Raw genomic sequence first — 17989 nt, forward strand, 5'->3', positions numbered from 1 at the left:
TGTGTGTGTGTGTGTGTGTGTGTGTTACAAATAAGTTATATGGGCAGATTTAAGTAGCAAGGACTCGGATCGATTCCTCAGCACCACATAAACAGAAAAGGCTGGAAGTAGCACTGTGGCTTCAAGGGACAGCACCAAGACCCAGCGTTCAAGATCACAACTGTGGTGTGTGTGTGTGTGTTACAAATAAGTTATATGGGCAGATTTAAGTAGCAAAGACTCTCGTGTGTGTGTGTGTCTGTGTGTGTGTTACAAATAAGTTATATGGGCAGATTTAAGTAGCAAAGACTCTCGTGTGTGTGTGTGCAGATTTAAGTAGCAAAGACTCTCTCCTTCCAGTCACTCTCTTCTCAACCAAACTTATCCAAGGCCATGATTTTCTAGTTCTCCTCCCTATCTAACTCTACCTCTAACATGTAACTTTCTTCCCTCAATATCCTCAAGGACTACCTCAATTTTCTTGACAACTTTGTATTCTCTCTTAGGGAACATGGCTCCGCTGAAATCCAAACCTATCCTTCCTTACAAACCTTTCCCATCACCTGGCTCTGTTAGCAGATCCTGTTCACTTACTTGGACAAATATCCTCACTATTACACTTATAAAAATTTCTGCTGGGTTTATAACGTAGCACAGACTGGTAGGACAGAGCTCTCAGCAGGTATGCTTATAGATAGGCCTTGGTTGAAACAAGGAAAGGGTTCATACTCAACTTTGACTTCTCTCAAATACAAACATTACCAAAACACAAAGGGGGCATGGGGGAGGAGGTAAGGAAGCCAGGCACTGGTCTCATGCCTATAATCCTATCTACTCAGGAGACTGAGATCTGAGGAGTATGGCTTAAAGCCAGCCTCGGCTTTGGAAAAACCCATAAGAATTCTCATCTATTAACCACCAGCAGACTAGAAATGGTGCTGTGACTCAAAGTGGTAGACCACTGGCCTTGAGCAAAAAGAGCTCAGGGACATCTCCAGTCCCCGAGTTCAAGCCCCATGCGGGAAGCTGGGAGACTGAGAAGACAGTAGTTCAAGGCCAGACAGGGTAGCAAAGTCCAAGAGACTCCATTTCCAGCTTTTTTGCTGAGCTAGAGATGTGCCTCATGTGGTACAGTACCAGATGTGAGCAAGCGCACAAAGCTCTGAGTTCTAGTCCCAGTAATGGGGGCGGTGAGCATGGGGGGCATGGATAACAACACAGACAAGGAAACAAAAGAAAGAAAATACCACAAACTTTGTAACCACACATTACAAAGCCAAGAAGGGCTAAGTAAAAGTCAAATTAAACCATTACAATATATAAAAACAGCAGCTGGCTTGACCAGTTACCCCTCCTGGTATAAAATTCCTCAAATGTGGCCATGGAACTGAAAAATGAGAAATCTGCCAAGATCCATCCCTATCTGCTGTTTTATAGTTCTTTCAATTAGGATGCTCCTTCGACAGTGCAGGCTTACCTCGAAGGCAGAGAAAAGTAAGAAAGTCTTCTGTCTTAGGCTTCCTTTTAGAGAGGTCAGAAATTTGAGTAGCTGGCGGGGGTAGCAAAGGCTCCACTATCTTCACTGGAGTTGTGCTGGGACTATTCGGCTGAGATTGAGCAAACTTCCTTTGTGCTTGCAGCCTGGGCCTGCAAAAGCAAAAGAAAATTAAACTAAATTAATCACAGACTGGAGGATATGTGCCTACAAGCAGCAATAAAACTATAACACATAAGAAAAGGGAGGGGGGGTCTCTCTTTGATAAAAACTCTTTCTTCCTGAGACTCTCTATATCCCTCACTCTCTCAAAAATCACAGGCTTGCTTTAAAGCACAATAGATTTTGTTAAAGGGCTGGGTTTTATACATAGTTATAAAGTATGCACCGCTACCACATATACATGTTTTTCCTTCAATTGCCATATACACAATGTACAATGTTTGATGACAGTGGGTTAAGGCTTTCATACTTTGGTTTCAGCCCAAAATGAAGAAGAAAAGCTAATTCTCCTATTGCACTGATGTGGTATCCTGTGTGTTCATCGCACACCATCACAAATACACAATTTCTTCCTTATTGTGGCTTGACACTCAGTCCATTTTTGTCCTCAAACTGCCACATCCCCAGTCTTCTGACCCAAATCAAGTAGTGTTTCATCTTCAGTCTCTTCTAAATTATGCCACAGAAACACACTACAGTATTTAAAGCATTTAAAATGATGGAGGGTAAAAAAGAAGAAATGTCTCCTTAGTATACTTAAATCCCTAAATCCAACACATTATGGTTAATCCTTTGCCAACAGGGTCAAACATAAATTCCATAAAGATTCAACAGGAGGCCTCTTCCCTACCAAATCCAGTTAGTGTACATGGGGCACAAAATAAATGTCCTTAATGTGATGCTTCTCATCTGAAAACTCTGACATGCAAACCTCTTTTGAACTCTAATGGATCCCAGCTAACAAACTGTAGCCAATAGTAAATTTCCCATTCTCCACAAATAAGTACACTGATAATATATCTGGACATTAAACTAATCTGACATTTAGCAGTTGTCTAATACTGTTTTCCTGTAGTCACAAAAATATTTAAATGAAAGTAAGCATGTCTAAGAATGAGAACATGCTTACTGTGCTGCTTCTAACTACCCATAGGGACTTGCTCACAGACTGAGGAACTCACAGTGCAGAAGGGCAAGAACACAGCCCCAGAGGAGCTCTATGGTAGAGGGCCATAGAACAGTCTGTCAGAATCTCTGATTACTTCTAGACACTGGGAGAGAGTGACATCACCTAACTCGATTAAATAAAAATTAAGAAATCAGGAATATTTGTAAAGCACAGATACATCTACCTTTACTGCCTTACAGTTAGAAGATTTTGTATAAAATAGTAATTACAACATATTCCCATACCCACAGTAACAAATAATATCCTTATATTAAACAAAAAAATATAGATACAAACATAGATACACCACTTTTACTTTGCAAAACTTAACACCTTGTTTTTGTGGGATGTAGTTTGTTATTTTTGGTGCCATATTAGAACTTGAACTCAGAGCCTAGGTACTCAAGGCTGGTTTTCTGTCACTTAAGCCACAACCTATGGCTGCTTTGAACCTTGATCCTCAGATCTCAGCCTCCTGAGTAGCCAGGATTATAGGTGCAAGCCACTGATGCCCTAGCATCATAAAGTTTAACTTTATACATCCCCTAGAGCCCCCCATAAATATTAAGTAGCACAATTTTATGATTATCGCAACGTTATCACTAAAAATGTTTGCTTGCAGAGAAGCATTTTAAACTGCACCTCCCTTCCATACTAACCAGCTTCCACTCCTGCCTCCATGAGGACCTGTAGTGAACAGTGTCCAAGATCCTATTCCCAATACAAATCAACACTGGATTCAAAGGAGACTTCATGGCTCCTCCAGCTACTTCCTGGGCACTAACTCATTGCACAAAGCCATGGCCACACTGCAATGCCCTGGGAGGTAGGTAGAGCAGCCTCCATTAATTTGTTTTTGTAACACCATGACCCTAACTGCCTGTTTCAAAGCAAAAGGAATTTCATTTCTGATTTATAAAAACTGTCCTAATTTTTTATTCAGCTGAAAAGTTTAAGTGGATGATTTCATAAAGTTTTCTAAATGGACACAATTTACCGGGAGTCCCACAGGAATTTCATAGAAATACTGCCTACATGTCAACAGGATGTTAAGTGTTTCCTGCTCTTTCTAAAAAGTCAGCAACAACAAATACCCCATATTAGACAACTCTTGCAGCAGCCATAATGAAAAACAAACACTCTCTCTCTCTCTCTCTCTCTCTCTCTCTCTCTCTCTCTCTCTCTCTCTCTCTCTCTCTCTCTCTCTCTCTCTAAGGTATTTCACAATTCCAGAACCTCAATAGCTTGAATAAAGGACATTTTTTGCCTCATGACAAGGAGACTCAAGTCAAGATCAGATGGATTAAAAATGTCAGCAAAATAAATTACACCTTAGACAAAAGCCAAGCTTCCAAGTGATTCAGCATTTGTAAGACCCAGAAGAAAACAGAACTGTGTGTCCAGTCGACAAAGGGTAGGTCTGTGATGTTGCTTTTCCTCCCACGTGGATTACAAAGATGTTGACCTTGCTTTACTGATCCTATACAATGGAAGAGCCAAATCCGTGAAGTAAGCAGTGTTACAGTGTAGGTGTAATTCAAGGACTGAAGATCCACTTTAGAATGTCGGCTACAAGGAAATGTGGGGAATCATCAGATGTGCTTAATCTGCATCTGGAGCTGCTAGGAGCACAAGAGGCAGATTCAAAGTGGGGCACAGGAAGATAGGAACTAATAGACTTGAAAAGTGGTTACATGGTCTCCAGACCCACAAGAGAGAACTGTTACCTTCTGCGCCATTTACTTTACCCTCAATACCTAACACCTCCACCAGTGTCACAGTATTGACCCCAGAAATACCACCTCCCCCACTTCACCCAGAGCCAAAATGCATTGCCACAAAAATACTGTTTGATCAAAGAGAGGTTCAGTCACAAGGGGTTAGGTGAGTACAAGGTTCCTAGTAGTGAGGGGAAACATTATTATAACAAGGGGAAGGTAAACATAGGCGCTCCAAAGTGTGGTGAGGAAGGAATGGAAGCAGTTTCAAACCATTTATTCACTGTTACAAATGTACGTGTGTGTGGTGTGCATGTATGAATAAAAGGATCACAAAGCTGAAGGTTGGTGCCTCACTCCTGTAATCCTAGCTATTTGGGAGGCTGACATCTGAGGATTCAGGTTCAAAGCCAGCCTGGGGAGGACAGTACATGAGACTTGTCTCCAATTTACCACCAGAAAGCCGGAAGTGGAGCTGTGGCTCAAAGGGGTAGAGCATAGCCTTGAGCAAAAGACCTCAGAGATAGCACCCTTGGCCTGAGTTCAATGTACACACACACACACAATCATAAGAACTGATTTTCAGGATAAATGATCAAAGCTAATGACTTTGGTGATTGGAGGGGTTTTAGCAAGTTCTCTCTCACTGCATAGGTGAATAAACAGAGAAGGGAACATTCTAGGCCTGTGTTTTATCGGTTTTCTTTCTTTCTTTTTTTAGCAGAAGCATCTTCTTTCCTGTCTCTGCTCAAGACACTTCCTCAGAGAGACAGGTTCACTCTAACATAGTCTATCACCTATGACCAACCACTCAATCTCAAACCATTTGGCTGGTCTTCCCAGGACTCTACTACAATTCCCTCTTCATGGCCTATTGCTACATACTGAAGACCAGCCCTCCCTAAATGCTAGCACAGAACACTACACTGTTATGCTAGTTATTATTACGGACTACACAATCCCTCAGTCATTACTGAGAAGCCACACAACTGACTAAGCACATAAAGGGTTTGGGGAATACTACATGGCAATCTAGAGACAGCAAGAACACTCTTAAGAAATATGGATGTAGATCCAATAGCAGCAGAAGAGAATGATATGTGGTTCTGATCTAGACAAGCCAGCAGAGCTCTACCCAATGGTACACTGGAATCTGGTTTGTTTTTAATTAAGAATCGATGAACTTTCAGCCTATGTGGTCACAATTTCCATCATCACTTAATGAGTAATTACTGAGCCACTAGCACATCATCACCAGCATGTAACCATAGTCAGATTACCTGGAGCTGTATATACAGTAGTATACAGTACCCTTTAACTACAAGACCTGCAATTGCATCCCATTTTTCCTCACATAGCACAACAGTCACAGCCGTTATCTGTGGGGCCAGGGAGGAAATTTCTGCCTTGTACCATACAGACAGGACCACGAACCACAAGGAAGGTTATCTGTTCTTGTGGAGCTGCATGAGCCTTGTGAAAGACAAATGTGCTTCCTCCTCTTCCCCTTCCACTTCTAAAGACACATGGAAGGTGACATTATTTTCTACTGAGCTCCCAGACTCTCCTCTCCTTTGGGGTTACAAAGAAGTACAGCCAAATCAACATTTTATCGCTTAACAAATATCCAAACAAATCCTCTGTTTGTTTTGGCAGTTTAAACTTAAGACCTCATGCCTGCTAGGTAAGTGCTCTACCACTTGAGCCAAACACCCAGCAGTTTTTACTGGTTATGTTTTCAAACAGGGTCTTGAGCGTTTTGCCCAAGCAACCCTCAAACCATGTTCATACTACTCTTAGCTTGGATTATAGGTGTGTACCACCATGCCCAGACCAAACAAATTTCAAGAATATATTTCAGATTTTAAAAAAAAGAAAAAAAGAAAAAAAGGTAGCAGCCCTGTAATCCTAGCCTCTCAGGAGGCTAAGATCTGAGGACTGCTTTTGGAAGTAGTAGAGTATATGCTTCGCCCTAGGTTCAGAGATCTAAACAAAACAGAAGCTACTAATATTTTCTTTTCAAGGTTACCAAGTTATGAGATGATCTGACAAAGTTCTTTGGTTTTAAAACAATTCTCCTACACCCCATCTTCCTACTCCAAGCAATGCATATGGAGGCTTCAAGAGTTGCCGCTCAGGAGGGTGGCACTACTCTTCCTAGCCTCTCTACAGGGCAGCGCTAAACAGTTTACTGCTGAGTGAGCATCACTCTCTTGGGCAGCACTCACTGTGGTAAAACAGCAGTTCCTGGGTTGATTAAATTCAACTTCTGTGTAGGATTTCAGATAGTCACCAACCTAAGAAGCAAACAGTGCTATGTGCACAGTTTGAGTGAGGAAAACAGGAGCGTGGGAGACCAAGTGGTTTGAAGTCAACACACACAGCTGGTCCCTTGTTGAGCGATGAACATGCCAAAACATCATTTTATTAACTCAATTTTCCAATATTAAACATGGAAGCTGGTAAATCCAATTATTTAGATTACATCCCAATTCTAAACAAAGGGTGAGGAATGGGGGAGAAGGGAGATCACTCTGTTCATTCAGAAACTAAGAAACTGTGTCTGGCAAATGCAAAATGACCGGCATGGCTGCACTCTTTGTGCTGATGTGGGAGCAGGCCCTGATGCTTTGCCAACTTGCTGAAAGGCCTATTCAAAAAAATTTTCCTGTGTTTCCATCCCCAAAATAATTACCCACTCTATTCTACCCCCAGACATACACACACACTACAAACCTGGCAGCTACTCAAAGAAATAAGAGTGTGCCCATGTGTGTGTGCTGGAGGTTGTGGGGGGCCAGGCAGGGGATATCCTTTACCAGGGCAAGCTGCCCACCAAATTCAAATGCAAGTGCAGTTGTGGGCAAACCACACAGGATGGCTGTAAACATCCTGAATAGTAAAGAGAAAATAAACACATCCTCAAGTGAACCCAGAGGCAAGCAAGAGTCCCCTCCAAGGGCATAGCAAGGAGAAATGTACCATAGACGGTACCTTTCTGAGTGCCACCTCACCCTGTTCCCAGGCTTGTAATCGTGTCAAGGTCATCACACAAAGACAAAAAAAAAAAGGGGGGGGTGGAGTTCAGTGGGCTCCAGGAGAAGAGTTTGGCTGCATGGAAGGCAAGCCTTGCTCTGTGACATTTCTTCAGCTCTAGTCATGCTGCTTCACAGGTCTCTTTTCTGCTTTATATATAAACAGATGAAATTGTTTATCTAAAAAAAAAAAAACCAACCACAAGAGATTAAATATTTGCACCACTTGTCTTAATTAAGTAACATAGGGAGCTATTTAGAGTAAAAGTTTGCTTCAGTCAGCTTTGCCTAAAGGAACTGTCTGCTGGTTGAGTCCCTCTCATTGAATACGTAAGAAGTTTGGTTAGGTCTGACTGGTTCCAGGAAAAGATGAGCAGTAGCACACAACTTGAGATTTTGATAAACAAGATTTTGTGTCTATTGCATGGTGGCCTTGGTGCTCTCAAAATGCTAACTTTAGGACAAAGATATATAGATTAGGCTCCATTTACCTCCAAGCTACTGTGACCTCTGACCACTGCAATAAAACAAACAAGGCAGGCACCTCACTAGTTAATTCCCCTAACAATTCCTAGTAGGTTCTAGATGAAAAGTAGTGATCATTTGTGAGTACTAGGTGAGAAACTAACACCAATTCTCTAACTACTGGTAATGGGTAACTTAGATTTGAGATAGGAATTCTGCCTAGTGCTTTAAAAGTCTGAGAAGTAGAAAGAAGGCAAAATCCCTATCATACTAAACTTTTCTTAAATATTAGAAACATACTATTGTATTTCCTCACACTGAATCCTCCCAATGCAAACTAAACTCGTTACACAGACTACCTGTCTTCAGAACACAGGCATCCTTAGAATCACTAAGCTAACTACTGGTAAACACAGTCATCAGTACTGCCCATCAAGAAGCTGGCCCAAGGAGAAAGCAAGCTTTGCAAGCCCAAACATTATCACCACTTTTGGAAGATGTCACTACTTGTTCCCATGTTTCACAGCTCAAAACAAAGGCATCAAGGAGAAAGGTGAGCTTTCCTTCTCCTTTACTTGGGGGAAAGAAAGAAAGAAAGGAGAAAAGAAAATAAAAAGTTACAATGCAAAGAGCTATGAATAGATATCTGTAACCCCAGTGATTTATCTGGAGTATCAGAAACAAGAATATTGTTAAGTTTAGGGCCAGGCTGGGCAAAAACATGCCAAAACCCTGTCTTAGAAATAAAAACAAAAAGGTCTGTGGTATGGCTCAAGTGGTGGAGCACTTGCCTAGACTATGTAAGGTCCTAAATTCGATCAATACTACTCAAATACGGGATATGGGTGCGGGAGAAGGGTGGTAAATACATAAAAGAGAGAAACAATTTCCTCCAAGTTAAATGTTCTTTAGTGTATATAAATCTTAGGTTAGGTGGTGACATCCCACACAAATGATATGAAAGGTAATACAGCTTTGGATTCAATTAACAAAATTATTCAATTGTTACTCGAAATCTTACCTGGCATCCTAAAATGTCAAAGAACCAAGACTGCCTGGAAATCATGAATGTCATGATCAAGGAAACATTTGACATTGAGTTCTTTTGTGTTCTAGAAAGCAACCATGTCACACTGGAGCTGAATCCTCATTAATCAACAATTAAAGTGGCAACAAAGCCCCTTTGTTCTGTCAATCACAAATGTCACCTATATGTCAGTTATATAAATGCCACTTTTAGTTTACCACCTAGGCAAAGCTAAAGCTTCATGTCCTAAAGTCTCCAGGTAACTGAACTTCATTCTTATCAAGGATCCAACCCAGAACCCAGGATCTAAGAGTTGCAAATGTCCCATTCAACACACACTGTTGATTTAGTGGCAGGAAAAGCAAAAACGGAATCCTAAAGCAAGAGAGAGTAAATAAGGATAACTAGAGTCAGAAGAACAACACATGGAGCTGTCTTAAGACTCTCAACGGATATGGCCAAAGAAACTCCTACTTCATTATTGTAGGTACAAAACATGAACAAATTATCCAAACTACATTCAGTTTTAAAGGCCTAGTGATGCCAGTTAAAATGTTAATTTGCCTTTCCACTCATCCAGGAAGTGACACTGCCACTTTAGTTTTTAAGCTATCATTTTTTAAAAGACATTTTTCAATTTTAGGGTAATACCCAGCTACAAACTGCCAAAGGAAAACAAAAACAAAAACACCCTCCAGGGAGCCATCTCTTGACCAAAAGAATGGTTGGAGAGGGGAATGAATGATCTGACAAAGTAGGACTCATGTTTCAAGAAAAAACAAAAAACATGAGGAAACACCATTCATTCAGTAGGTTTCTAAAAGCACAACTGAAATCTAAGTCCCATTGAAAGTTCTCATCATAACATTATCAATGGGGTTGTGGTGGAATTCTAAAATCCATTCATGAGTAGGAGGATGGGGTACAGTGATAAGAGTGCTTACTTAGCATTAGCAAAACCCTGGCTTCCATCTGCAGTCCAAGAGGACCAAAGCGCAAAGGCAAGCCTCACAACATCAGACAGTCCAAAAGCAAGAAGAAACTTCTGCCATCTTTTATCCTCTTCCCCTCAAGCCTAAAATTCACCTTCAAAGGGATCTCTTTTTAAAGGTGTAAGAAAAGGAATGTCGTGCTGGGAATGTGGCTCAGTGGTAGAGTGCTTGCCTAGCATGCATGAAACCCTGGGTTCAATTCCTCAGAACCACATAAGCAGAAAAAGCAGGAAATGGCTCTGTGGCTTAAGTGGTAGAATGCTAATCTTAAGCAAAAACAGCTCAGGGACAGTGCTTAGGCCCTGAATTCAAGACCGAGGACTTGGGGGGGGGGGGGGGGGGGAGAGAAGAAAGCCGATCTCTCCAGTCCAAAAAAAAAAAAAAAGAACCTCATGCAGTGGCTAGCAGGCACCAATAGATGGCAATAGAGAGTCTTCAGACTCCAGCTCTAGAATAATCCTAGGAGTAAGGAATTCTGAATTAAGATAAACAATTCCTGCCTTTGGCCAATTTTTTGGACCTATATAAGCACCTGGTACTAGATAATAAGATAGCTGCTGTTTACAGAAAGTAGTAGCCCGAATGCTATTGTGTCCCTCCAGCTCCACTATAGCTCTAAAGTTCTCATACATAGAAACTCATAAACTCAGCTTTTCTAAATATCAAAATATAAGCCCACAGCTAAAGTATATAAGATTGATCTCCAATATGCTCTTTAAAAGGTGATTTTTACTACCAAGAAAAGAACAAAAAAAAAAAAAGTGTTGCAAAACGCCAGCACATGTTACTTTCAGAAATAAATTGAAAGTATTCATTTTGGAATTCTGACAGAAATTACCCAGTAGCCGGAATAATAATTTGTAATTTTTCAAGCTATGCTGTACCATGTAAGCCATTATTACCAGCCAGATGCTTTTCTGCATCAAAGGATTCACTACAATTTGCATGTTCTCCCCTCCTGAGCATTAGTAGTAGAGAGGTAGGTTTGTACAACTGTTGTAAGATGAGAATGTGTGATCATAAATACTAGAAATGGCTGAGAATATTCAGGTATTACATAGGAATAATGACACCAACTCAAAAGGAACTCTACAAGACAGTGTACTTTTGCAGAAGAGTGAGCCATTGGTCAATGGGCCAATAATCTGCAGGCAAGCACAGAGAAGGCAGGTTACTTTTTATCCCTAACAGGCCCTGCCCACACTGCTCCAATTGGCCCAGCTCAGGTTCACCATCTGCTCATATCAGGGTAGTCTGAAGATGTATTTACATAAAATGATCATTAAAAGACTTTGGAAGGCCGGGCGCAGGTGGTTCATGCCTGTAATCCTAGCTACTCAGGAGGCTGAGTTCTGAGGATGGCAGTTCAAAGCCAGCCTGAGACTCTGAGACTCTTATTTCCTATAAACCACCAGAAAACCAGAAGTGGCTCTATGGCTCAAGTGGTAAAGTGCTTGCCTTGAAGAGCTCAGGGTCTGTACCTAGGCCCAGAGTTCAAGCCCCACGACCGACAAAAAAAAAAAAAAAAAAACACAAGGAAAGGAAGGCAGCATGGCTAACTATGTATTAAAATGCTGCTTTTCTGAAATAATGACTGAATATGAAGTTAGCCTTGGTCTTATTTAAAGGCTAAGATACCTTCTCTTTTCCAACAAGCCACCCTTCCTCCCAAGCCATAGGTAATTGAATGAGTATTCCAAATGCTCATTCAAATGCCCTGAGCTGAAGAGCTCAGGGACAGCACCCAGCCCCACAGCTCAAGCCCCAAGACTGACCAAAAATAAATAAAGAAATAAAAGACTTCGGAGCACTCAAGCAATCTCAAAACATATTCACACCCCCTTCTACTTCCTTGAACAATTTGAGATGTGACTTTACTGCCTCTTGGAACAATCAGTTAAGACAAAACCTTACAGCTAAAATATCCTTCTTTACTAAAGCATTTCCTCCTTCTCTTTCTTAACTTGCTGATATTGTCTTGGCAGAATAATTAACCCAAGTCAAACCACGAGGCCAAAGCAGGAACTTTTTAGCAATTTTGATAGAAAAGAAGGCTTTTCTCACAATAATCAGTCACCACTTGTACATAGTAGGACAACAAATCTCCTTTTGACTGATGGCATATTCTGGAAAAACACAGCTCACCAGAGATTGGTTGATCCAATAGGGATCCATGTCACCGGAAACTGCAATGTCAGTTCTAAGAGACATCAGTGGCATGAGAATGTAAATAAAAACCAAGGAAATCGTATCATATCATTTCAAAATGCCGGTAACAAGGAATCAAGTCACAAAGATCTGCTTATTCTAAGGGATACCACCAGCATAACTTCTAATATTGAACTGTTACCAAGATTAAATTTTTTGCACACGGTGGTTAATATACTTCAGGCCAGAAAACAGAAACCTAAATCCAATTGAGTGAGAATGAGGGTCTTAAGAGTGGATGGGAAAAGGGCCTATCACAATATTCTATCTTTGCTAGGTTCCATCAGACATGGCAGGCTGTACATCCACCGGCCCTCTGTCTAATCCCATGTACAACACTACAGCCCTCACCTGTCCATGAACCACAGATAGTACAGAACCTTCCATAAACTATGTTTTTTCCTTCCTTTAATGTTTCAGCGTATTATTTTTTCTGCTCCTCTTTTTTTTTTTTTTTTTTTTTGGTTGGTTGTGGGGCTTGAACTCTGGGCCTGGGCACTGTCCCTCAGCTCTCAGCTCAAGGCAAGGGCTCTACCACTTGAGCCACAGCACTACTTCCAGTTTTTCTGGTGGTTAATTGGAGATAGGAGTCTCACTGACTTTCCTGCCCAGGCTGGCTTTGAACCACGATCCTCAGATCTCAGACTCCTTAGTAGCTAGGATTACAGGCATGAGCCACAGGCTCCCGGCTTTCTGTTCCTTCTTAAATCAAAGCTGTTCATCTTTCTACCAAAAAGAGCCAATTTACTACTTCTTCTTGGCAGATCCAAATTGTCAGCACCTCGTTTGGGGATACCATTGTTGAAAACGACTGCTGGAATGCAAACCCTGCATGCTAGATAATAAGATGACTACTGAAAGACTTATGAGCAGGGAGAGTACACTGAACAAGGACAACTCATACCACGGACATGAAGCAACAGAACAGTAAGAGATTTCATCACACTACTCAGAATGGCAGCACAATTTAAAATTCTTAAGTTATATATCCCCTAATTTTTTTAATTGGGGGCCACTGAAAAGTGAAATCACTGAAGGGATAACAGCTAAGGAGGGATTACTGTAAACAAACAGAAAAGTCATGCTTGTGGACAATAGAGGTAGATTGGGAGCAAATGTATGCAAGACCAATAAGGCCCACCCTAATTACATTTAGTTTCAATGAGCCTTCAATAGGAGTCTGGCAATGTCTTCTACATGGTGCCATAACCAGACCGCCCATTCTTTGTCTGACAAGTATAGAGCCATTTAACCAATAAACCCTACTAAAGATACAAAACTGTTGCTGCTAATGCTAATATAATCAGGGCCTTGCAGATATCTCTGCATATGAGATAGGATCTTCTTGTTGTGACACTAGAAAAGTAGTTCCACAGGCTCTGCAAAAACTAGGACAAAGCTAATAGCAGAAACACCCAGAAGTGAAATTGGGGGGTATGAGCAAGCCATCCTTCTAGGTATAGAGACACAGTTCTGTAATCCCAGCACTTAAGAGGTATGGGGGCGGGGAGGGGGGGGAAGAAAAGAAAAATAAATAAGCAAGCCCATTCTCCCAGTGAAGGTGACTCCTTCGTAATGGTTAAACTCCATGACAATTTCTGATCTTTATTTGGTTTCAGAAAACATCCTCAGAAAAGATCTAACTTCCAAGCAAAACAAGATTAAAATACTCAAATGATAGTGTGCCTCTAGCAACTCAGAAAGGATGAGATATCCTGTCCTTCATTAATCCCTCATCTTCCTTGTCAGACAGAAAAGTTAAAGCCACAAATTCAGCCTATTTCAGCACATCTCAAACTCTCTCCAAAGAAGGCTGCAGCCACATGTCTATCCTAGGTTTCTTCTACAGCCTCTCTGTCACTGGACATTTCTTCTGAGGGAAAATAGGGAGATAAAGAAATGGAAAGATGGGGCTGGGAAGGTGGCTCAGGGGTAGAGTACTTGCTTCACAAGCATGAGGCCCTGGGCTGGCTTCCTCAGTACCAGATACGCAGAAAAAGCCAGAAGTGGCGCTGTGGCTCAAGTGATAGAGCACTAGCCTTAAGCTGAAGAGCTGAGGGACAGAGCCTAGGCCCAGAGTTCAGGCCTTATGACCTACCCCACCCCACCCCCCCAAAAAAAAGAAAAAGGAGAGAACAGTCAAAGAAAGGAAGAGAATCGAAGTTGTACATGGTCCTAATGATATCTGAGCACTTGTAGCTCAAGCAGGGAAGGAGGATACCCATACTACTGACTAATAAACCTCTAATAAGAGAGAATGTGATCAGAAGCATTTATTAGTGAGAAACATTAATTGCTAACTTCCAAAATGTTACCTTTCACCCTCAGCTTAAAAACCTCGTTTCAGTGAGTCCTTCAAAACATAGGGTTAAGAAATTACCTTCTGTGATGTTTCCTAGCCACTTACTTGATTCTCTCTGCGGTCCATTCTCCCCGGATCTACCACCCACCCAGATTCAGAATAAACAGCTTCAACTGAACAGATGAGAACACACTGTGGAGGTGGTGGGAACCACAATGAAAAGAGGAAGTGAGAGACTAAGAAAAAAATTGTCGCATTGTGAAAACTGGAAAGAAACAATGATATGCTGAGCAACCATGGAAATAAATAAATGACGTACTTCTCTACTCTGCAAGTCACTGATTAACAGTAAGTACATTCTTTCTTACTGTTGGTTTCTCGGAACATTGTGCCAGCAAATGGGCAAGTGCAATATAATGCTCATAAAGACGTAGGGAAGGGGAAGGACAGTGCTTAACTATTCTCTTTTATAATGACTCTCTTCATTTCCACCAGTCTAAACATGCCCTAATGGTCTTCCTTTGATCCAAGGAGCATCCATCTTGAGCTGTGTCAATAGGCTGCCAAACTCCACACTCTAGGCCATACATCAGCCCAGAGAAAGGTGGTGATTGCTCTACCTCCAGCAATTTGTAAATGAGCCTAGTAAGAGATTATTTCCAGCTGGACACTTAAACCTTCCTGCTCTAACATCCAAGACCATAGTAAAGTTATACACAGTCACCAACACGTGACCGACTGTGGGGGACTCAGGGGCTGCAAAAGTATCCTCCTAACTCATGCCTTGTTTGCTTAGAAAGAGTACAGAATAAACTACTCTTTTCAAGACTATTATCTCTAGCACTTCGGAGTCATCAGGCTCAGCATCAGAATAAGCCAGTCTTAAATATATGCATGCAGATGCATACACCCCCCCGCACTCATACACACAGGGTATGGCTGAAGTAGTAGAGTGCTTGTCCAGTATATTGGAGAACAATCCCCAGTAACATGAAAAAGAACAGAAAACAGAAAAAAATAAAGATACACACTGGGAGCAATACATACAATGGGAGCAATAACAGACAGTAGCACAAAGCTAGCAAAATCCATACCATCTCCCCAAAGCCCTTTTAAGGAAGTCATTTTTTTTTTTCTGGAAATGACTTTTTTTGCACCCTCTCTCACCCACTTCTCCAAGAACGCAGCCCCTCCCCCATATTCTAACAAATTGGTGGTTCCAACTAGTCTTCTGGTAACACTTTTGAGAATTCAGATTTCTCTTTTTCTTGTTAACCTGTCTTTTGTAATTTTGTAATTTTTGTAAGACTCCCCCCCCCCCCCACCCCGGTCATAGGGCCTGAACTCAGGGCCTGGGCACTGTCCCTCAGCTCTTCAGCGCAAGGCTAGCACTCTACCACTTGAGCCACAGCGCCACTTCCGGCTTTTTCTGCTTATGTGGTGCTGAGGAATCGAACCCAGGGCCTAATGCATGCAAGGCAAGCACTCTACCACTGAGCCACCTTCCCAGCCCCCCACTTAAGACTTTTAAAGAGTGGAAGGTTTCTTTCCTCCTTAACATTGACGTATTTTACAATTCTCAGGCTTCATTCAGTCCTTTCTGGAATGGAGATGTAAAGGAAATGGAGGGAGAGGTCAGCAATCTACTTCACACTAATTTTTGAGAGTGCTTCCTTTTTATGTTATATAATTTTAAAAGGGAAATACACTAGAGGGGTATGCTTGCAATTTAAGGTGCCACCAGATTAAGCCATCTCTTCTTGTTCTTGATTGCCATGATCCTTCACTTCTGGGATTAAAAAATCATCAACAAACCTCAGGTAAGAATAATAAAACTCAGTGATAGAATTAGTCAGCAACAAATATTGTGAATTTACAGCACAGATAAAAAAAATTAGAAATCGTGCTGTGGCTCAAGTGGAAGAGCACTAGCCTTGAGCTGAAGATTCAGAGACAGCACCCAGGACCAGAGTTCAAGCCCCATTACAGACACACACACAGACACACACAAGTAAGTGACTGAGCAGCAAATTCAAATTCATGCTACTAGACTACTGAGCAAATTTTTTTTAAACCAAAAAGACTTTGCTAGGTAGACCTCTGGTGCTCTATTACTTTGCTAAGAGGCAGTATATTTTAAGAATTGAGGCCAGCCATGATTCTATAGTATGACTGAGATGAAGAGAAAGGGCACCATGGGGACTGTACAAAGACATACATATATCTACTCTCTGCATAAACATGGATAGCCTTGGGACGTGATGAAATGTGCCTTAATCCAATTACAGCATGACAATATAAAATTACCTAGGCTAAGCCAAGAATCAGGTGCCAGCTCCTGTAGCAACTGCCCTCTAGGACAAAAATCCCTATGGGAACTCATTCCCTGAAAGGGAACTTACGAGTAAGAAAGGTAGCAGGTATTCCTAGACTACCTTCTCAAAGGCCCTTCCCAAAGCCATTAACAGACTTCAGACCCAGGTTTCTGAGTGAAAATCTGAGCTGAATAGCTCAACAATAAAAGAAGTCAGTTGACAGGTAAGCAGTGGTATGTATGCATCAAGGCTATTCTAGGCCTGGTGTACTGGGCTCATCTTTTTTGAGCTCTCAAAGCCTAACATCCTATAGAACAATAACAGCACTATATACACTATATACACCAGGTGAAGAATCAAATGGCACTTGACAGAGGAATACGCACTGGAATTTTATTTTCCCATGAACTGAATTCATTTTAAAGTGAAAACAGAAAGTATTAAATACCATTCTATGAAAGGAAACAGCATTAAGCTGTAGTCCATGCCACCTGAACTTATAACCATGAGACAGAATATACTGCAGTGTTTTCCAACTCCAGAGTTCTCCAAGGAGGTATTACAGTGGGATGATGGGGCCCGAATTCCACAAAAAGTGGTGAAATGCAGCAGTGTGGGTCATTTCCAAGAATTCTAAAGAACAGGCCATTCAACAACTCAAAAAAGTATCGAGATGGGAAATAATTAAGAAAATCCTGAAACAAAATGCAAAGAAAGCGACAACTCAGAAGTATACATGGAGAATATCTGCTATCTTTGTACTTTTATCCCCAAACAAACTTCAACTTGAGAGTCCCAGACTTGAAGGGTGAGAAACCACCACCATCAGGCTCCTCCATGATCCCCAACTTCTAAAGTAGAACCCACCCTATTTATATTAAACAAGTATTCCCCTCCAAGGACTAAGTATCCTGTCTGAGAAGTTGTGAAATAAATAGCCTGGTCATTTCAAGGATACAGGATCCAAAAATCAGAACTTGAACCCTGAATTAATGTCCGAAAGGTACCTGGGCAAAGTAAACCTGAATCCTCTGCAAGAACAGTTCATTCAGGGGAAATTTGAATAATTCACTCTTTACCAAGAACATAAAGTACCACGAGCAAAACCCAGCAGAAACCAAACTGAAAACCAGTCAGCAATGCAAACTAGCAGACACGGTTTAAATAAATAAAAACCAAACTTGAAAATATCTTCAAAACAATCAATACTAAGACTAACATTGAAAAAAAATAACTGAAAGCAGCATTTGAATATATTAGCCTAATATTTGAAAAGGACCAA

General features: G+C 41.3%; 1 protein-coding gene across 4 annotated transcripts in view; it reads right to left on the reverse strand.

Annotated features, from left to right (window-relative positions):
- Positions 1-17989, reverse strand: part of Jarid2 (jumonji and AT-rich interaction domain containing 2) — a 241423-nt gene that overhangs the window by 59453 nt on the left and 163981 nt on the right. For 3 of the 4 annotated variants that reach the window (XM_070024528.1, XM_070024531.1, XM_070024529.1), the window contains one exon: positions 1457-1626. In XM_070024528.1, coding sequence (XP_069880629.1) covers positions 1457-1626 — 170 coding nt within the window. Of the gene's footprint in view, positions 1-1456; positions 1627-14497; positions 14520-17989 lie in introns of those variants that run through there. The other variant, XM_070024532.1, reaches the window with a different exon arrangement.

This window comes from Dipodomys merriami, unplaced genomic scaffold (genome assembly GCF_024711535.1).
Source record: "Dipodomys merriami isolate MVZ:Mamm:240054 unplaced genomic scaffold, mDipMer1.0.p SCAF_16, whole genome shotgun sequence".
Lineage (NCBI taxonomy): Eukaryota > Metazoa > Chordata > Mammalia > Rodentia > Heteromyidae > Dipodomys > Dipodomys merriami.